This window comes from Nicotiana tabacum, chromosome 3 (genome assembly GCF_000715075.1).
Source record: "Nicotiana tabacum cultivar K326 chromosome 3, ASM71507v2, whole genome shotgun sequence".
NCBI lineage: Eukaryota > Viridiplantae > Streptophyta > Magnoliopsida > Solanales > Solanaceae > Nicotiana > Nicotiana tabacum.
In genome coordinates, this window is record NC_134082.1 from 94,395,365 (window position 1) to 94,418,359 (window position 22,995).

Sequence of the window (22,995 nt, forward strand, 5' to 3'; positions counted from 1 at the left end):
ATCTGCTTCTTTCTATGTCTCTTCAACTTCTACCACAACTAATAGAAACTTTATCCAAAGGATCAACTTTTATTCCATGAAGAATATGTCTTTTGTTTCTTGCAAATATTGCAAGAAACTTGGCCACATAGGGGACAAATGCTACGGGCTGCATGGTTTCCCTACAGACTTTAAGTTTATCAAAAAATAAGAAGTCAGTTTCATGTGTCTATACTGACATTCCACATGTTCAAGCCAAGTTCTCCCACAACACACATTTCTGACAACTCTGCTCATGGATTCACCAAGGAGCAATATCATCATCTGATGAGTCTATTCCAACAAGTCCATTTGTCTTTTGGTATTGGTTTTGAGAATTTCCCTGCTGATAATTATGAGTTCACACACTTTGTAGGTTCCTTTACTGCTTATGATGTAGAATCTACTACCTCTCACATATGCACATCTTCTCAATTAGGTGTAAATCCTTGGATATTAGACTCAGGGGCAACAAATCACATGACTCCACACAAATACTTACTTCACAACCTTGTACCTTTGCCTAAACCCTTCCTTGTCACTCTACCTAATGGATATAAAGTAAAGGTTTTATCAATTGGTTTTCTACATCTTAGACATGATATAACCTTACTTAATGTACTACTTGTACCATCTTTTCATTTTAATCTAATTTCCAAATATTAATTTATTTCTCTATTGGATTGTATAGCTATTCTTACCAAGTCTAATTGTTCTCTACAAGGTCATTCTCTAAAAAAGTTATTAGTAATGTGTAAGGCTGCTGGAAGGCTATACTACCTCCACCCTAATGCTAATTTGTTTCAAAATTCATATTTTGTCTTACTCTTTTTCTTATTCTATGACATGTAATAAGTCTGAGTTTGTCATCTCCCCTGTGAATACTCGTCCATGTAATCAAACACCTGTTGTGAATAGACTGGATTTGTATTGGCATCAAAGATTGGGGCATATGCCTTTTCATAGAATGAAATCCACTCTTTTTCTATTTGATAAAGTCTCTTCAAAATAATCTTTTATTTGTTCAATTTGTTCAATGGCTAGGCAACAAAGATTACCTTTTTATGATAGTCAAATTCATTCTACTGCCTCATTTCAGTTAGTACATATTGATGTTTGGGGACCATATAACACCAAAACTTATAATGGTTTTAGATATTTTTTGACATTAGTTGATGACTATAGTAGAGTAACTTGGACTCATCTTTTATCTTGTAAAAGCAATGCACTTCATGTCCTTAAAGCTTTTACTTCCATGGTTAAAGTGCAATTCTAGTCTTCAGTTCAAACCTTTAGATCAGACAATGTTTATGAACTTGGTAGTAATTTTGAGGTTGTTACTTTCTTTATCAGTCAAGGTATTCTACACCAAATAACAATTCCACACATTCCACAACAGGATGATGTATTAACTGCCACTTACCTCATTAACAGAATGCCTTTAGCCATTTTGAACAACATTTCTCCTTTTGAAAAATTACATGAACACTAACCATCCTATGATCATTTAAAGTCATTTGGCTATTTGTGCTTTTCCACTTCCCCAAAATTTGGCAAAGACAAATTCCAATCTAGAGTTCATCTCTAGTCTCTTCTTGGTGTAGTTAAAAACTCCTGAACCTATCTACTTTCACTATTTTTTAGTTTAGGGATGTAGTGTTTCATGAACATGTTTTACCTTATAACTCAACAGAACCCCCTTATCGTGTCTACTTCTTCCTCTCCACCTTTTTGTGGACATTCCTCTTCCTCCTGCATCTGCAGATTCTCCTACCATTGATAATTCATCTAGTCTTGTTATCACTTCTGTTCCTAGTCCTTCTTCATCTCCTGCTACTTCCGTCTCCACTTTACCTTCTCTTATCCTATTTTACCTTCTCTTTTTGTTCTTGTTCTCGAAAATCCACCAGACTTGTTACCCAACCATCTTACCTCAAAGACTATGTCTGCAATTTTGTTCTACTATCTGTTCCTGAGTATCTAAGGTGTCCCAGACTGAGTTGCATGTATATGAGCCTTAGTTCTACCTGCGGGCAGCTTCACATCATGTTTTGCAAGAGGTAATGCTAAAGAAATTTCAAGCTCTTGAGTCAAACCAGACTTGGGACATTGTTCCTCTTTCTCCTTACAAGAACGACATCCCTTATAAGTGGATTTACAAGATTAAACAGATGGCAGATGGCTCCATTGAAAGGTACAAAGCAAGGTTGGTCATCAGGGGTGACACTCAGAGGGAAGGTATTTACTTTAGTGATACATTTTCCTTTGTTGTCAAACTGACCATCATCAAATGCTTGCTCACCTTAGCTATTAAGAGGGGCTGGACTATTTTTCAGTTGGATGTCAACAATGCCTTTTTTCATGGAGACTTTCATGAGGAGGTTTATATAAAGATTCCCCCTGAGCTGGATGTGTCATCTTCCTCTGATTCTCCTCATTTGGTATGCAGACTCAAGAAATCATTATATGGCCTCAGGCAGGCTTCCATACTGTGGTTTTCTAAACTGTCTGAATCCCTGCACTCCAAGGGCTACATTTCCCACCTCAATTACTACTCTTTATTCACAAATCACAAAGTCTTCTTTTGGTTCTCTGGTAGTGTTGGTTGTGTATGTTGACGACATCATGTTGGCTGGTGATGACATTTCTGAAATAATTCCTTAAAATTATTCTTGGACACCTAGCTGAAAATCAAGGACTTAGGTCTGGTTCATTATCTTCTGGATTTGGAGATCTCTCAACATTCCCAAGGCTATCTCATGAGTCAACACAAATACACAACTGATCTTCTAGTAGAATTCAACTGCCAGCACTTTTCTCCTATCTCCACAGCTCTAGATTCTTCTGTTAAGCTTCATATGGATATCGGAACTCTTGTTTCTGACTCAAGTGTCTATAGGAGGTTAATTGGGAAGTTTAATTTTTTGCAGTACACCAAGCATGACAGCTCTTTCTCTGTTCAGCATCTAAGTCGGTTTCTTCAAACCTCGGGTTCCTCATATGTTGGTTGTTATCCATGTCTTAAGATATCTTGTGAATGATACTGCCCGGGGTGTATTGCTCTTTAATTCTGCTGATATGTCACTTGTGGGGTTTTCTGATTCAGATTGGGGATCTGGTGCCATCTCTCACAAGTCTGTTAGTGATTTTTATATTACCCTTAGTGGAAGTCCTATGTCTTGGAAGAACAGGAAACAACCTACCATTTCCTTGTCTTCAGCAGAGGCTGAATATAGGGCCTTGAGGAAAGTGGCAGCTGACTTAGTCGGGGCGGAAAATTACATGGACATCAACCATCTTGTTTCAGTTGAAAAAAAACATTCAAGAATCTATCACATCCTCGATACATTACCTGCCTATTTATCCGCCCCTACTAAAAAAGATCCCAATGTCCATTTCAGCTGAAACAAGCAAGTGACAAGTGACAATCAATAATCAAATATTTTGTGTTTGATCTTTATATATGGAGTTAAAATTCATGAAAATTTTAGATTTATCTAAATTCTCACTCACAATTGAGAATTGTAATAAATAGAAAAGTACATTACCCCCTATTTGATCTAAAATTCTTGATCCATCTTGCATCTAACGTCTCAATTCTGCCACTTCCGCTTCTACTATTGCTAAGGGGAGTACTAGTTTAATTTTCCTCGGATAAATCTGACATCAACTATTCAGAACATTCTCAACATGTTCATAATATCTTCAATAGATTTGAAATCTCATTTCTTGCAAAGTAGATTTATTTTGCAGAAGGAAGATTACACTAGTTTCAAATTAACTAGGAAATTTTGTTACATTTCAGATACAGCCTAAGAAAAGGACGAAGAACATGTAAATAATTTACAAAGCAAAAACTTGGACGCCAGAAGCGAGGATGGAAATAAAGGTGTTCCTAATCTGTCTGAACTTGTTGTGTATGTATAATTGTATATACTGGAAGTCTATCATTAATGTATAATGTTAATCTGATTGACTGTGCATAAAATAATCTCTAATCGTCCTCTTCAAAGAGGATGGAGGATTCAGAACCGAAGAAGGGCTCTTGCTTGCAGCTTCTGGAGTTCGCTCTAAGTTCTCTTCAACTTCAAAACTCTGAAAATGTTTCATCTTATGTGACTCTGGTGTGCTGATTTCAGGAGTCTTAGTTAAATTTGGCAAGTTTTCTGAATGACAGTCATCAGAGTCATTCTTGATGCTCACTGGTTTTTCATCAGCGAACAGCTTGCGACGTTCTATGTTAGTAAGTCCCATTACTCTTCTTCGAATGGACGATGGAGATCTTGTGTTTGAGTAACAACTGCTTTGAATGTTCCAAAAGCGTACCTGGCAAAGAGTTTGAGAATAGTACATTGGAACCATCTTAATTGAGCAAGCAATGTCACAAACAAAAGATAAGCTAAAGCAAACATCATATTCTTTTTTGTTTTAACATTATGGATTTGATCATGCTAATGTTCTGCTCATCTGTACAGCTTACCGTGAAATCATCTGATGCTGTAGCAACTTTTCCTGTCTCAGATGGGCACCTGTAGCAGTAGAATATTCAGATGATGGTTAGATTTGCTATAGGGCAAGTATCAATAATACTGAACAAACTTACCAGTCTACTGCTGTAACTTCTCCATCATGGTTTTTCAATATAAGGGGATCTGCTAGAGGTTTGTTCACCTGAGTCATGAGTACGTTGGAGTTAGTACCACATAAATGGAATCCAGTCAAAACCTTTGTAGTTACCAAACTGACCTGCCATATATAGGCATTTCCATCACTGGAACCACTGAGTACATGAGCTGCATCAGGACTTATCGCTGACTGAAATTGTCAAAAACTTCTTTAGTTCCACGAAGTTTATATTCCAAGTTATGATCATGGAAATTGACAATGCCACTCACCTTAACAAAAAATGAATTAATTTGGCATCCTGTGAAAGTTTTCACTGGCCCTTTTTCTGGCTGAAGCACATTGTAGAGATAGATTCTGAAGAAACACGCAGATCCACAGAAGAAGAAAATATCAGATGTTTAAGCTTAATAAGAGAGAATATTAGGTTCTCTTTTTGTGCATAATAGGTGTAGTCTTCATATTAGCTGGTGAAAATTGTGACTTCGTGTGATACCCATCAGAACATTGGCATACCTGCTGTCCATGCATGAAGCAGCAATAAACACGCCATTTAAATCTTGAGATAAACTAGATACTCCATGTAATCGCTTTCCCTAAACAAGATCGAAAGCTGTTATAAATCAATCAAGAATTGCTAAACTATGAACGAGTTGGATCATTTGCCAATTAAAACCAACCGAACAAACTTAGCATCCCTAATCATAAAGGAGGGACCAGGTTAAATCATAGTTATTAATGAAACAAAATTTTGTAAAATGCTGCTCAATGTTGTGAAGGTCACAGAAAACATCGCTAGCCTATCATAACATGGCAATTTAACTTTATCATTACCTTATGGGATGACACATTAGGATGAGGGCATGCCTGGAGAATAGGACTCTTCAGGTTTCTGGTATCCCAAAACTTTATGGCACTGAAATTTAAAAGTAAAAGCAGTGAATAACACAAATCACGCGATAAACCCCACTTTGAAGTGCTTGCTCAGTTTGAGGAACATTGCAAGTTTTCTTAGACACCTGTCAACTGCTCCAGCAGTAGCAATGGAGATCTCATCTTTCAGGTAAAGGACTGAAGTAATGCTCATGGAAGTAGCCTGAAATAATTTCTGGCAGTAAGAAATAAATTGTGCATTCATAAGTATAGAATAGGGTCATAAAGGATATCTTCACGAGGACAAACCTTTCCACCTTTAACCCGCCGCTGACGAGGAGAAACGTGAGCCTTGTGGACTGCTGCAATTGACCTGAACAAAGAACACATATTAGAAACTGGTTTAAACTTTAAAGCTGCTAACTCTACCTGTCTTTTAAAATTCGTAATCTATTTGCTTTATTTTGACCTGAATCAGGCTGTTTAGTTGGGAAAGATACTAGAAGTGTTCCCAATTTTGCTCATGCGAATGAAACTAGAAGCAAGACAGCAATTGATAATGCTCTTTAATCACCATTTTGATCTTACGGTTATAATAAAGTACTTACGGTATGGAAAATATGTGACTGCTGCTGCACGAGCTCCTCAAGTCCCATAGGGAAAAGGAGCCATCTCTTGAACCAGATACAATAATATCTATTTAAAAGCAAATCGCATGTGGGGATCAGAACATGCCATATCTTTGAGTAAAGAAAGTATGGAAGGGAAAAAGAGTTATTCGAGGAAGAGAAGTAGGAAAAGCACAAACCTACCCTGATTCGTAGGATGAGAACAAATGGATTTCACACTCCCGGTGTGACCCATTAATGCTCTAATACACTGCTTTTCTTGTGCATCCCATACCTTTATCTGCTCACATACATCAAGATTACTTGTAAGTAATGGATATTATTATACAAACTTTGTATAATGACCTTAGGAATTGTTAAGTTTCTACATAATTAAATATCACAGTCCACTTAGAAGGGTGAACCTTCACAGAAATTCTAATCAAAGACAATTGTATAAACACTACAATCAAGCAGTCAATATGCAAATGCTACTGTAACCAGATGCTTTGTCCTTAAAGTACATAGAACAGTTTTAAAACAACAACCAAAAACTAATTCAGTTGCTACTACATACAAATATCAGATATTTACTCACGCATTGATCGCCTGAAGCAGTTAAGATATTCATATCATCCTGCAAAGATCAAATGTATGTCATGTTAACAAGCTATAACTGAAAATCGATTGCAGGAAAACAAAAACACATGGAAACTATAGTAGTTTAGCAGATGCCTTTATTCATGTTTCAACATATCTAATAAAGTCAGACCTCTCTACAACAGCATCCCAATATAACAACACTTCACTATAAAAGCCAAGCTTTTCCGGAACCAATTTTCATGTTATGTTATAATATATGTTCTATATAACAGCAATTCGTTGTAACATACAAAAATATTCGGAACAAACAAGGCTGTTATAGAGAGGTTTGACTGTACATCCGACCCAATATATCTGAACGGCTTCATTTTAGGTTATCCTTGCAAAAACTAAAAAAGATGAATGCGGATTGAAGATTCGGGTATTCTTAAATCAAACTCAGACTCTAATAGTAATACATTTTAGGACAGAAATAAAAACATGGATGTCTGATTGGGGTGAAACTGTCTTATTTTCTTCTCTTTGAGCATTCAATTCGTTTCTTCCCCAGTCTTTGCTTGGAATTTAAACTCCTTAGTGTGGACCTCTTAGGATGCAATGCCCCGAAACTGCTTCTCTTTTCTGAACCTTTTTGGTGCTCCCCGAATATTGTTTCTATTAGTTGCTTTAACTCATGTCCAATTTTCAGTAATAGGAGTAAGTGATAGTCAAAGGCTCATTTCAGGTAAGGCCGGAAATTCAGAAAAGCTCAGGGAGGATGCATCGCCTCACTTAAGCTGTGTTTCAATGGAAGCAAGGCACTACGGATTGCCCATGACTTCTATCTTGAATCGAGCAGTACTAAACAATAAACATCATCAGCAAAGAGATATATCATTTGTTAAGGAAATCGTTATGATAGAACTTGTTACTTTTTTCTTGCATTTTATATGTGTATATTAGTTTTTCTTCGTTGCACCTTTTTTAATAAAGCATGCACACGCATACAGCCCGTATAGATTGCAGCTCTTTTTTTAAAGCTTTTTCCTTTGACAACACTGAGGAAAAATCTTGGTTATCAAATTAATTTGGAAGCTGAGATGTACCTTGATCCAACATACATCAAATATAGCATTTTCATGAGCGACCCACTCTGACATCTTAGATTTTTCTGTAAATTGCAAATTGATCAGGTAGAAGTCCAAGAAACATAACATCAAAGCAAAATTCAGAATTAAGAAAGAATTTTTAAGTAACAACTTACCTGCATTTTGCTGGTGTGTTGATGAAGGGGGAAATTTCAACCTGGTATTATACAAGCTAACATAGCCACCCTCATCAGCAACAGCAAGAATATGTGAATTTTCACTTGTCTGCATAACAACACAATATTAGTATATGACTTACCAACGTGTCAAAATTAAAATATATTTTGCAGTATTAGTATTGAGACTCATTTGATTCATAGATCCAACCTTGCAGAACGAGACGGCCATTGGAGGTGGCGTGTTGCCATTGTGCTCAACAGCGAGGGCACCAATTTGGTCAACCTCAGACGATTCAATGCTGATATATGGTCTTTTTTTAACTGGACAAGTACACAGATAAAGTCAGAAAAAATTTGAAATCAAACTGATGAACTCGTGTTAGTGACAATAGGCAGATTCAGCATAAAAAGCAGTGGGTATACTTGATCAATTTTCTTGGACTCGTAGAGTTTAAATTATAGATCTATCTCTAATTAGTATAGATATTTATAACACAAAAAGATAAAGAAGAGAAGAGATTTGAGGGAAACCTCGGAATCCGTGAAGTTCTCTTGATTTGATATCTTGGAAAAAAGATTGATGCTTATTTGATCCTTCCATTTAGAGCTCTTCAGTTACAGATTGTAACAATTGGGGATGAGTTCTATCACTTGAAACTCTTCGGAGCTGTAAAGGGATAGAGTAGAGAAGAAGAATGAGTGTGCCTAATTGCCTATGCTGCAGGTCGGATTTTGGCGCGAGGGTTGTAATCCGACAAGGCGGGAAATTTACTTGAATTTTTTCCCGCTGGCGCCTTGTTGCCGCGGGTTGAATTATGCAATTTTGCAGTATTATATATATATATAATGCTTCAATATAATAATACGATAATTATTAGTATAGTCACAAATTTAATTTGGAAAATTTGTGTTTTTAGTTCCTTAAATATCGTGATATTTGGTTAAACACATTTAACTTTTAATTAATTGAAATGTGCATTTTTTTATCCATTTGCTTGTGAATATTCACAATTTCCTTTTCTTTTTTTTTTAATTCCCCTGCTCTTTGATCCCCTTTGTTAGATTGCTCCTTTAATTACTCAACCCACTATCCTGAATTTGTAGGTGGGGGTGCTGACCATATGAGCAACCCCCTTGTCGAATATTCACAAATTAAATGAATTACTCCTATTAACCATTATATCATTTAATTGCTCATGTTGTATGTTTAGTTTGCATTGTTACTCCATCTATGAGAGTAATATAGTTGTAACTTTACAAATAATCTAAGTAAAATTAATCCAAATAGTCGCTTATCCAATCGTTAAAATTAAAAATAGCTAATGAATATATAATATATGCATAACTTATGTTTTATATATATAATATATATAATCAATGTAAAATCTATGTATATGACTAAAAAAAGTAAACGGTGAATATCACAGGCTATTTGTATAAAGATTCCCAAAAACATATATAGCTTAATTGAAGGCTAAATATGCTTATCATTTAAATCAAGGACCAGAATTAGAATTTACAAACAATTGAGGTACCGTATGCAAAGCTTTTTCCACTTTAAATCCATCTAGGTAGTTTTTTTGCGAGAATATTCCTTTGCCAAAGGCTTTATTCCTTTTTTTTTTGGAGAAGTGGATAATATTATTAATAACAACTACGGTGGCATTACAACATTAATACTAATAGTAGGAATAACACTTAGGTTTTCAAACATTGCTAGTTTGTTACATATGAAACTTGATAAGAGCCTAGTAGTAGGTGTTGCATCTTTGTCATCTTGGATCGCCCTCTTGACCAGGTCTGATGGGGAGTTGAAGATATTTATAGTAGGAGTAGGTTGTTGTTTGGAGCCCAATTTACTCAAAAAGTGTGTCACCTTGTTTCCTTCACGGAAGCTATGTCGGACCACCAATTTCTTCAACAAGCACCTACATTCAATGATAGTGTTAGTGTAGGCAGGGAAGCTATTGTGCTCAAGTAGTTGAATTATATCCGTCGAATCAGTTTCAATCTCCAAGGGAGCTAATTCTTTATCATTTGCAAGCTTTAGCCCTGCATGAAGTGCTAATAACTCTGCATGTGTAGGGTTATAAGCTTTGCTAGCAAAGCCTACTATCATGTCCCCTTGAGTATTTCTTTATAAGTCCCCCAATACCTCTTGGCTTATGTTTACCCAAAAAAGAAGCATCTATATTTAGTTTATATGTTTGAGGTGGTGGTGGGTACCATTTTATGTGGATAGTTTTTTTGTGCGTAGAGCTTGTGTATTTACAAGCTAGTAGTTTAAATTCAATGGTATGTATGGTAACCATTTGGACATTAAGAGGTTTAGAGAGGTTATGGAAACAGTTATTATTTCTATTTAACCACAGGTTCTAAATTGCAAATGGGAATACGTCTTCCTGGGTTATACAGTTATGGGTAGCGGGTATTGGGAGATCTTTGATTGATAACAACCACTGTTTGTTATTTGGGAGAGCATTAGTATCAATTCCCTTACTGCTCCAAAATGTGTGTGCAACTATGCATTGGGGGAATATATGGGTGATGGTTTCTTCTGCTTCTCTACATATTAGGCATACATTGTTGTTAGTGACTCCAATTTGGTGGAGGTAAGACTTAATGGAGGGTCTATTTTTATAGCATTGCCAGAGAAAGAATTTGATCTTGTTAAGGGTATCAAGTTCCAAATCCTGTCATATTCAGTGCCAATTTGGAGGTGTTGATGAAGTGGTGTGTAGACTGAATGGGTGGAGAAGGTGCCATTTGTATTAAGCGACCAAATGGGGGATGTCTATGGACATTGGATTTTTTGAAAGAGAGATGAATGAGATATCATTTTAATATTCTCTGGGAGTTCAAAGGAGATTTGTGACCAATTCCACTGGTCATTTCTCCAAACCTGGGCGAGGGTTAGGTTGTTATCATTTTTATTAAGAGGACCTTGAATGGCAGATCGAATATTAGGGGGTATTGGGAGTCCAATTACCATAATAAAAATGAATGGAATTCTCATTGCCAACAACCCATGAGATTTCTTTAGTAATGGTTTCATACCCTCTCAAAATATTTTGCCAAATGAAGGAAGTGGTTTTGGCATTTGCTCTAGGACTATATTTTTGAATTAGGGTGTTTGCCCATATTGTCGAGGGATTGGTGAATAATCTACATGCTAATCCTGCTAGGATGGCTTGATTTTGTGCGTTGCTTTAGGAATTCCCAATCCTCCTAGTTTTTTAGGAAGGGTCACAACATCCCATGAGATGTAGTGGATCCTTTTTATGGTGAGGAATTGTACTCCAAATAAAGTCACGCTAGATTTTATCAATTTGATGTTGAATCTTTTTTGGAAGAGATATATATTGCGTGGTATGATTTGGAATGGCATTGAGGGCAGCTTTTGCTAGAACTGTGCGACCTGCAAGAGTTAGGAAGTTTGTTTTCCAATTTGAAAACTTGTTATGCATATTATCAATTACAAATTGGAAGTCGAAAGGTTTTGGTTTGTTATTGAGAATAAGGAATCCCAAATACTTACCAAATTGAGTTGTTGGATTAATATTGAATAAGTCAATTGTATAATCCTTAATGGCAAGTGAGCAGTTATTTGAAAAGAGGATTTTGGATTTGGTGTTATTTATTTTTTGGTCAGATAGAGAATAAAAAGTGGTTAGAGAATGGTGTATGGTGTTGATAGTTTTTCATTGGCCTGTGCCATAAATGTTAGGTCATCTGCATAAAATAAGTGTGACAATTAAGGTCCTTTGGTCCCAATTTTGATGGGCTCCCACAGAGTTAGGTCGACTTGGTGGTTGATGCATACAGACAACAATTTTATTTATAAGATGATAAATATAGAGATATAGGATCGCCTTATCTGATACCTCTCGTGGGCTCAAAGAAATTGGTCTGTGTACCATTAACCAGGACAATTATCTTGCTTGTAGAGATGCAGTTCATGATTAGGTTAGTGATCTTTAGTGGAAATCGAAAGAAAGCTAAGGCCTTGTAGACAAAAGGCCATTCTAATATGTTGAATGCTTTTTCTAGATCAATTTTGATTATTAGTTGCCCTTTCACCCCTTTTGTTTTTTTAAGTTGGTTAATAGCTTCTTGAATAATAATAGTATTATCACATGCCCTCCTCCCTTTTAAGAAGCTAGATTGGCATGGGCTGATGAGTTTATTTAGGAAAGGTTTGATGTGGTTAACAATAATTTTGGTGATTATTTGTTGGTAGTATTACATAGGCCTATTGGCGGAAATTTTTGAGGTTATTTGCATGTTTGAATTTGGGAATGAGGCACAATAAAGTGTGATTCATTTTATCAGGAATGTTGGTGTTGTCAAATATTTTCTTGCATAGTTGGATAATTGAGGGACCCACTATATCCCAATATCTTTGGTAGCAAAATGGGTATATGCCATCAGGACCTCGGGCCTTATGTGGCTTGAAAGAATAGACAATACAGATGATTTCTTGAGTGTCTAATGGCCTGTCTAGTGAGGAGAGGTCGATATTGGCAAGTTAGTATGCGCATTTTTTATAGCTTTCCAGTCTGATTGAGTATTATTAGTTGTGAATACATTTTGGAAATATTTGTGAGTGTGATCAATGATTTTGCAATGATCAGTTATCCAATTTTCATTATTATCTTTAAAAAAGGATATGTTGTTGCGCCTACGCCTATTGAGCACAGAAATATGAAAGAATTTTGTATTGACATCGCCCTCATTGAGCTAATTAATACGAGATCTAATCTTCCAATGGTCCTCCTTAAGACGAAGAGTATTATTATACTCTGTGAGTAACATTTGTTCCAAGTTTCTAAGGAACGTGCTAGTTGTATAACTAGGTGAAATTTGGTTTCCCCTTAGTCTGGCCAGAATTCTTTTTTTGTTAGCAAAAATATCTCCAAATTTTTGGGCACTCCATTCTTTAATATTAGTCTTAAAAAAATTGATTACATCACTGAAATTCCTATTTATCCAACTTTGTTTGACAACCTTACTGAACTTAGGGTGGCTTAGCCAATATTTTTCTAGCCTAAAAGGTTTGTTAGTATTGGTAGAAATGGAATTTGTTAGCCTGATTAATAGCGGATTATGATCGGAATAAGTTTTGGGCAGTTGGGTTATGGTTACTGAGGGGTAGGATTCTAACCAGGCTTCATTAGCAAGACATCGATCTAGTCTTTCTAGGATAAGTCCATGCCTCCTATTTCTATGGTTTGACCACGTATAACGATAACCCTTGAACCCTAGATCAATTAAATTACAGTAATTTATACAAGATCAGAATCTCGAAGTCCTATTATTACTAATATGCCTGCCTCCCCATTTTTTGTCCTGAGTCAGTACATCATTAAAGTCGCCACCTATAAACCAAGGCCCTTGTACTGATCAAAAATAGACCTAAGATTTTCCCAAAGAGTTATTCTATTAGCTACATAAGTACTAGCGTAGATGGCACTAAAATACCAAGGGTTATGATTGGGAAGTATCTGGACTAGGGCATGTAGCTCTTGATCGGTCTGCCTAACACGTTCCACAGCCACCATGATGTCCATCCACATAATTACTAGACCACCAGCTCTTCCAACTGCTGGAATCTCAATTAGGTCTAAAAAATTGAAGTCTACCCTAAGAATTGCATGGTTCTCCATTTTGGTCTCCAATAATGCTACCATGCATGGATTATAGTTGTTAACCAACTCTCTAAAGTTGCATCTAAAATCAGCATTATTTGCGCCTCTAACGTTCCAAATGATTATGCTAGTGGGTGTATTCATGATTGAGGAATAGTTTTGGAGAGTGGCTTCACTAGGGTTGGTTCCCCTCATCCTGAACTGACTGTCCCTTAATGTTGGATTCAGCAGGACATCATACTTTGTTGTGGCTGTGGTGATTGGTGGTGTTATCTCGATTGAGCATTTTTGGAGAGCTATCAGGCAGCGGAGTACGTACTTTTTGTCTTCCCTCTCCGGAAATAGCATAAGGGCTATATCTCTTATTGTTGAGATTTCTGTGAAGGAGCTTCTTCCCGGAGGGTGGGGAATCACCACCTCTTCTGCTTCTTGCACTTCCTGGTCTGGATTTGCTGCTTGTTCCATCGGAGCACCCATATGTGGTTGATGTTAAGCTGGTTGGGGTATCCAAGGAAAGAATAGCGGATTTATCTCTATTATCTCCTAGGGTGGGAAGAAAGGAAGATCGAACATTTGATTCATGTTCAGTAGAGGATTGAAGTGTTGGGGAAAATTCCAGTGGTTGTGCATGGGGTGGTATAGTGCAGGAGCTACTGCCGGAACCAGTGGGTCGAGAATGTTGGCCATCCACAAATGATTCATGTAATTGTCCAGTGACATTCTCATCCCCTCTGTCACAACCTGGGCTAGAAAGTTTGGGTTCTGGATGATCACCATGATTTCCTGCCCTTCTATTATCATTGAGAAGAAAAGGGCTTAACCACGGAGGCCCTGCTCGATCCACGAAGTTGGTTGCTGGTCTGGGTGTTGTGGCTGTGTTACATACACTAAGTTTGGAATTTGCATGAGGTTGTTGAGATTGTTCAAAGTGGGAGGTTGGAAAGAATTCATGGGCACTCTGTGAGTTAGTAGTGCCAGTCGATTCCGTTTGTTTAGGGGTAGCAGTATATTTGGCATTGTCTTTTAGACTGATATCTTTTAAAAGGGGTATGGAAAGCTGATTTGAAGGGGAGAATGATTGCAAATCTTTTGTGGAAGATTGAAATTGCTTATGATTGAGTGAGTTGGGCGTGTAGGAGTATATAGAATCAGTTCGATGAGTTATTTCCATAGGTATGTCCATTTGGGCGACCTCTATTGACAAGTGTTGATCCGTGTATTGGGTTATTTATGACTTGTCGTTTGTGGATTGCATTTTGTTTGCATGAAAGTTATGATGCTTAGCTAAGTTAGAGCTGTCGGTAGGATTTGGATTTGGCAGCAAATTGGGATGCAAGTGTTTAGGGTTTTCATTAGTTTAGCCACGTTTATTACACGTGTCGACTCCATAGTGGTTGTGTTCTTTGGTTGTATCGAAGAGTTTAGGCGTTGGGTAGAGTGAACGTTTTGCAGTGGATTGTTTGTGGGAATACTGTTTTCTTCGTATTCTTCTTCTTCTTGGAGAGACCAAATTTATTGGGGGAGATTTGGTATTGGCTATTAATTTTCTACTTTCTTCCTAGTCTATTGTTTGTAGAATTAGCGATTAGTCATGTTTTATTAGTTAAGCTAGAGCTAGGGCAGTGAGAATATTCATAGTCTTTTGATTTGAAAGCAAGCTTTTGGGTATGAAGGTACTTACCTGTAGCGGCTTCGAAGATTTTTACATTAATACCTCGGTCTCCACCTTGTGAGATTGTGTGTTGTATCAATGGATGATATTGGTTCTTCCTCGTCATTCTTGGAGGGGTTCTCCTTCTTCTGTCAAAAGACACAGTTTGCCATTGGTCATTGGTGTAGTTGATGGTGGTCACCGCTTGGACCTCTGCGTCAGTGGGTAGAGATGGAGCTTTAGTATGGGTACAGCACTGGATGGTATGGCCTAGCCTGCCACAGAGTTTGCCGAGGATTTGCTCTCCTTCATAGATGATTTGGTGCATGTATTTGCCTATGAAGATGCAAGTTTGGACTGGTTCGTCAAGAGGCATCTCAACACACAGACGTGCATATTTTTCTCGTAGTGTTGCACTAGTACATGCATCAATCTTCAGTAACCGTCCAATGGTGTTGCCTATCCAAATAGCTGATCTTTCCTGTGTTGCCTCGCTTGCGATGAAATTTGGTTCCCATTTCTTTATAGAGAGGAAAAAACCATTGACAAACCATGGACCATTCTGTAATGCAGTGATAATGTTTTCCTCGTTGTTAAATTTCACAATGAAGTAATCAGATCCAAGATCAATGAGAGGAAATTTTCCGATGATTTCCATATTTCTTATATTTTCCTTTTTAAGTATTGATGTTGTATGCGTTTTCCCAGAAGCTTAATGATCAATGAGTATTTCCATGGTTGGTACATTCGATTTTTATCTTCACCTGATAGTTGGATTGACCTTATGCCTTGGTGTAGTTCCTGTGAGTTTGTGTCCATGGACGCCTCTGATGGGTTATGGACTTCTTTTTCAAATTCATTTTCCATTAGGTCAATATTCATCATATACTCTGGTGATAGTAGTTTTTCTTTGAAAGAGGATTGCTGATTCTTATTAGTAACAATAGTAGTTGTGCTAATATCGAGGTTTGGGAGGGATATAGGGATGTTCTTTATCAGTTTTTTCTTTTTCCATAACAATAGGGAAAGGTTGTTTAGTTGAGTTTGTGGAAAGAGAACTTAGAGAGAAGGAGGAGATTCTCTCTATATTAGTGCTTCTGTGCACGAATATAAACTTTCTGCCAAAGGCTTTATAATTCTACTTTGTTTCCTTACAACATACATCTAGCTACTGTTATTAATTATCTCATAGATGTCCAGTTGATGTGAATTTTTGTCTTCAATACTTTATGCATAATTGTGTCGAACTAATGAATTTGGATTGGTGCAGATCGCAATTATCCTTCAGAAACAGCATCTCAATGAACTGACAATGAGTTTGGAAGTATCCAACTTCACTCTCATAATAGAACGAAGAGAATGTTTTAGAGGACATTGATGCTGAAAGACAATCTCTTCCTATTTTGTGGCAGATTCTGATCATATGCAACATCCAAGGTTGTGGTGACACGTATTACGCACCAATGCAAAGAACAAATATCATGTGTTTATGCCTGCAAATAATGGAATCATGTTTTGGGCAGAGGTATTCCTCGTTCGGTTTGAGTCGGTGTTTTAAGAGGCATAGGCGTAAGGCGAGGTGTTTTACATATGTCTCAGCGAGGCTTTACATATGTCTCAGCGAGTCGTAAGCCCCGAGGCACGGGGCGTAAGCCCCATGGTATTTAGTTTTAATATTCTATAATATAATATAATTACAGTAAATATTATAAACATGTAAAATTGCATAAAAATTAACGAAAACTATAAATATGTGATATATATATATATATGCTCCATCCCCATAAAAAAATTAATCAAAATAATCTATTACACGCTAATTACAAGCACAAGTAACTTGAATCGAAAAGAATTAAGTTTTTTACATGGAGGAACAAAAAGGATGACTAACCTATAATTTGAACTATGAACTTGCTGCTATGAAACAGAATTGAAAAGACCATAAATTAGGGTTTCAATCAATATAAAAGGTCTTGACTTTTAAATTTAGTACATTTCAGTTTCTTTTTAAAACTTTTGAGTAATTACAAGCTGATTTTTGACAATTTGGGTATTATATGAAAGACTTATTCAAAAAAAAATTGTTTTAATTTTAAAAAGTCTTTGTGGTTTACGGCTTAGTACAAAAATGATCCTCAAACTCCTGGGCGTACGCCCCGAATTGCTGGGCATACACTTATTGAGACTTTTGTCCCACACTCTCGCCTTGGGGCATTTTTGGTGCGCTTCGCCCTAGGGCTCGCCTTGAAAATCCCTTTTAAAACACTGGTTTGAGTTGATTTTTTCCTAAAAAGAAATCATATCAAATAAGGCGATTTTCACATATTGGAACAAAACCAAACAAGTCGTTTTTATCTATTCAGTTTTTGTTGCTCTTCGGATTTTTCGGTTATTTGTTGGGTTTTTTAAAATATGAGACATACACTACAAATACTATTTCGACAAATTTCATCATAACACCATCAAATCAGTTACTCTTTGAAAAATTTATCATCTACCAAGATATATTTATGAAAAATTAATTAAATAGTAATGAATAATTTAAGGATTAAATTCAAAATAAATTATTTTAAAACATAAAATAGATTCTTGGTAGTTTCTAGCAAAAGAAAACTACCGATCACACTAGAATGTAAATACAAAGAATGAGAATATTATAATAGGAAAGAACAAAACTAAAAGTACAAACGATTAATATGTACCATAAATTTTAAAAACATTATATACACAAACATACATATGTGCGTGTGATAACAAGTTTTAAATAGGTATTTTTATAGTCAGTTTGATTTGATTTTTGGATTATTTTTTTATTAAAATCAAACCCAAAAGGTATTGATTTTTTGTCGTTTTGATTCGGTTTGGTTTGATTTTTCGTGAACACCTCTAGTTTTGGGTAATTTGTCAGATAAAGTATAATATATAGTCTCTTTTTTTTGACAAACATAGACTCCTTTCGGTTCTCTTCAAGTGATTTTTGGTTGTTTTCACACATAATAAAAATTTACCTTTTAATATTAATTAACTGTCACGACCTCGGTTCGCCCTCCGTGAACCATCGTGACGGCACCTAGTCTTTACGACTAGGTAAGCCTAACAATGCGGAAAAATAAACCAATTTGAGGAAGAAATAATAAAAACGAAATAGTGAAATAAAACAGTGTTTAAAGGTGTCGTTCGGCATACACAATAACAACTCTCGAAATCTGAATGCATTTTCCAAAACCCGAAATCTCATGATCACAAGCCTTTGAATGTCTTCAAGTATCTAACTCTAGAATGTCTAACAAGAAACGAAAGTACAGAAGGGCTAATACAAAAGGGAGAGTAGAAAGGGACTCTTCGGTCTGCGGACGCTGCAGATATACCTTGGAGTCTCTATAAGCGCCTCGTCTCACGAGTGATAAGCCTAAGTGGAGGTATCTAGATCTTCACATGAAAACATGCACAGAAAGGGCATGAGTATACCACAAAAGTACTAAGTAAGTGCCAAGCCTAACCTCGATCGGGTAGTGACGAGAAAGGTCAGGGCTCTACTGAGATTAAAGAAAACATAAGGTATGACAGTATAAGATAAAGCAGTACAGTTGAAAGACAATAATAAGAATTAATACAGGATAATAAGGAAAACAACAACTGAAACAGAGGCAGCACAATCACAAGGAATACCACTCTTTAAAATCCGGGGATCTCTCAGTATCTCGAGGATCTCTTAGTACCCTCAATATATGCTAGGGATCTCTTGGTACCCTCAATGTATGCTAGGGATCTCTTGGTATCCCGAAGATCTCTTGGTATCCTTAATATACGCTAGGGATCTCTTGGTATCCCGAAGATCTCTTGGTATCCTCAATATACGTGCTGGGGATCTCTCGATATCCCACACTCCAGTTCAAGTCAAATACATGCAGGGGATCTCCCGGGATGTCGTCCCGTAGTCCCAAAGTAAAGCACATAGCAATAATACCAAAGAGTACTCAATTAAACATAAACTTCATACCAAGGTAAAATAGGTAATTCTAACCTAGTATGCTTCTCATAATACAAACAAGGCAGTTAAGCAAATAAAGCAGTTAAGTCTTAGACATGTTTCTCTAAGCTAGCAACAAACTTAAATTTCAAGTAATGTAAGCAGAAAAGGGAAAACACAATTAAAGCTACTTTAGTGAAAATAGAATTTTCAACGATTAGCACAAGTACGCACTCGTCACCTCACGTACAAGGCATTCAATTATCACAATACCAATCCTAAGGAAAATGTCCCCCACACAAGGTTAGGCAAGCCACTTACCTCGAACCAACTCAAAATCAACCCGAAACCATGCTTTTGCCACGAGTACTCGACTCTAAATGGCCCAAATCTATTCAATCCAATAAAATCATGTAAATAACATTTCAAGTAACTGATTCTACAAATAAATTATAAGCTGATACACAAAATTAGGTAAAATAACCAAAATGCCCCTCAGACCCACATCTCGAAATCAGGTAAAATTTACATTTTCAGACTCCTCATACTCTTACGAGCTCATTTATATCAAAATTATCCCAATCCGACATCAAAATCGTGATCCAAATTCAAATGTTAGGTCTAAGAACTTTTCCAACTTTTCTTCAATTTTTCCACCCCAATTCGAATTTAAAGGACGAATTTAAGCATAGATTCGTGGAAAACAAGCAAAACCGAGTAAGAATTGCTTACCCAAAACATCCATGTGAAAATCCCTCTCAAAATCGCCAATCCCGAGCTCCCAAATCAATTTTTAACTTTTTGAAACTAAACCCTCGAAACTTCGATTTTCAGCCCAGCAAATCCTCTCCTGCGGTGCACCAATTGCATCTGTGATACCGCTTCTGCGGTTCTCACTTAAAACTTCCTTTTACGCACCTGCGACCCATATGCCGCATCTGCGGTCACGCAGGTGCGGTAAGACATCCGCTTCTGCGGGTTCCTGCACACTTTCCTCTTGGCCGCTTCTGCGGCTTGACTCCGCATCTGCGGGAGTCACATCTGCGGCCTCTCAACCGTAGATGCGGTTATGACAGCAACCCAAAAGACTTCAGCTGCAAATTCCAACTTTCCAACTTCCCGTTAACCACCCGAAATCATCTCGAGGCCCCCAGGACCTCAACCAAAAGCAGAAACAAGTCATATACCACTATCCAAACTTATGCAAATCTTCCAAACACCTCAAACAACATCGAATCAACCAATTAGCATCAGATTCAAGCCTAAGAACTTCAAAAACTCTCCAAATACGCTTTCGATCAAAAAGTCTATCAAAGCTCGCCCGAATGACCTGAAATTTTGCACACACATCACATTCAACATTACGGAGCTATCCAACTTCTGGAATTCCATTCTGACCCTCGGGTCAAAATCTCACTATCGAACCGGGAACTTCAAAAATTCAACTTTCGGCATTCCAAGCCTAAATTAGCTATGGACCTCCGAAACATAATCCGAACATGCCTCTGAGCCTGAAATCACCCAACGGAGCTAATGGGACCAACAAAAATCCATTCCGAGGCTGTCTTCACACTGCTTCGGCTATGGTCCAAATTCTAAAGCTTAAGCTCTCCTTTAGGGACTAAGTGTCCCAAAATACTCCGAAACTCAAAACCGAACATTCCGGCAAATCAAAATAGCAGAAACAAACAAGGGGAAAGCAGTTAATAGGGGATCAGTGCATTAATTCTTAAGACGATCGGTCGGGTCGTCACATCCTCCTACACTTAAACATTCATTCGTCCTTGAAAGAGCATAGAGACATACCTGAAGTAGTGAAAAGATGAGGGTAACGGCTGCGCATATCCTGCTCGGTCTCCCAGGTCGCCTCCTCGACCAGCTGACCCCGCAACTGAACCTTCACTGATGCAATGTTCTTTGACCTCAGCTTTCTAACCTGCATGTCCAATATTGACATTGGCTCCTCAACATAAGATAGATCTTTGTTCAATTGGACTGAACTGAAATCTAACACGTGCGACGGACCACCGTGATACCTTCGAAGCATTAAAACATGAAGTACCGGATGAACTCCTGCCAAGCTGGAGGTAGGGCAAGCTCATAAGCAACCTCCCCAACATGCTGCAATATCTCAAAAAGACCAATAAACCTTGGACTCAACTTCCCTTTCTTCCCAAATCTCATAACGCCCTTCATAGGCGATACCCAAAGCAGAACCCCGCCCTTCTACCATATAGGAAACATCACGAACCTTCTGGTCCGCATAACTCTTCTGTCTGGATTGGGCTGTACGGAGTCTATCCTGAATCACTTTAACCTTCTCTAAAGCATCCTGAACCAAGTCCGTGCCCAATAATATAGCCTCGCCCGGCTCAAACCAACCTACCGGAGATCTACACCGCCTACTATATAAAGCCTCATACGGTGCCATCTGAATGCTGGACAGATAGTTGTTGTTGTAGGTAAACTCCGCCAATGGCAAGAACTGATCCCAAGACCCTCCAAACTCAATCACATATGCACGAAGCATATCCTCGAGAATCTAAATAGTGCACTCGGACTGTCCATCCGTCTGAGGGTGAAATGTTGTACTCAACTCCACCCGAGTACCCAACTCATGCTGAATGGCCCTCCAGAACCGTGATGTGAATTGAGTACCTCTATCTGAAATGATGGAAACTGGAATACCATGCAGACGAACAATCTCTCGGATATAAATCTCCGCCAATGCTCCGAAGAATAGGTAGTACACACAAGAATAAAGTGTGCGGACTTGGTCAGCCGATCCACAATCACCTAAATGGCATCGAACTTTCTCAAAGTCTGTGGGAGCCCAACTACGAAGTCCATGATGATCCGCTCCCACTTCCACTTCGGAATCTCTATCTGCTGAAGCAACCCACATGGTCTCGGGTGCTCATACTTCACCTGCTAACAATTGAGGCACCGAGCTACAAACCCAACTATATATTTCTTCATCTGCCTCTACTAATAGTGCTGCCTCAAATCCTGGTACATCTTCGCAGCACCCGAATGGATGGAATACTGCAAATTGTGGGCCTCCTCTAGAATTAATTCTCGAATCCCATCAACATTGGGTACACAAATCCAAGCCTGCATCCTCAATACCCCATCTTCACCAATAGTCACATCTCTGGCATCACCGTGCTGAACCTTGTCCTTGAGGACAAGCAAATGAGGGTCATCATACTAACGCTCCCTGATACGATCAAATAAGGAAGACCGAGAAACCACGCAAGCTAGAACCCGGCTGGGCTCCGAAATATCCAATCTCACAAACTGGTTGGCTAAGGCCTGAACATCCATCGCCATAGGCCTCTTCGATGCTGGTAAATAAGCTAAACTCCCCAAACTCTCTGCCCGGCGACTCAAAGCATTGGCCGCCATATTGGCCTTGCCTGGGTGATACAAAATAGTGATATCATAGTCCTTTAGCAACTCTAACCACCTCCTTTGGTGCAAATTTAGATCCTTTTGTTTGAATAGGTGATACAAGCTCCGATGATCAGTATAAATCTCACAAGTCACACCGTATAAATAATGACGTCAGATCTTTAAGGCGTGAACAATGGCAGCCAACTCAAGGTCATGGACAAGATAATTCTTCTCGTGAACCTTCAACTGTCTGGACGCGTAGGAAATCACTCTACCGTACTACATCAAAACCGCTCCAAGGCCAATCCTCGAGGCATCATAATAGACAGTATAAGACCCCGAACCTGTAGGTAAGATCA

General features: G+C 37.8%; 1 protein-coding gene across 1 annotated transcript; it reads right to left on the reverse strand.

The window, feature by feature from the left end:
* Positions 1-3,711: 3,711 nt before the first annotated feature.
* On the reverse strand, positions 3,712-8,766 carry LOC107779387 (uncharacterized). Its single transcript, XM_016599823.2, has 16 exons — positions 8,503-8,766; positions 8,180-8,292; positions 7,969-8,077; positions 7,811-7,875; positions 6,721-6,759; positions 6,327-6,423; positions 6,123-6,210; positions 5,824-5,887; positions 5,661-5,737; positions 5,476-5,557; positions 5,158-5,237; positions 4,914-4,998; positions 4,765-4,833; positions 4,622-4,689; positions 4,499-4,547; positions 3,712-4,344 (listed from the first exon to the last, which is right to left on the reverse strand). Exons 1-16 carry the CDS (start codon positions 8,570-8,572, stop codon positions 3,982-3,984), a joined length of 1,518 nt encoding a protein of 505 aa, XP_016455309.1. The 5' UTR covers positions 8,573-8,766; the 3' UTR covers positions 3,712-3,981.
* Between the last annotated feature and the right edge of the window lie 14,229 nt (positions 8,767-22,995).

Excerpts from the sequence above, each read along its gene's own strand:
- LOC107779387 (XM_016599823.2), bottom strand. The coding sequence starts at position 8,572 with ATGGAAGGATCAAATAAGCATCAATCTTTTTTCCAAGATATCAAATCA. Across the intron at positions 8,078-8,179 it reads TGGCCGTCTCGTTCTGCAAG|ACAAGTGAAAATTCACATAT; the intron begins GTTGGATCTATG and ends GTTGTTATGCAG. Across the intron at positions 4,999-5,157 it reads GCTTCATGCATGGACAGCAG|AATCTATCTCTACAATGTGC; the intron begins GTATGCCAATGT and ends GTGTTTCTTCAG.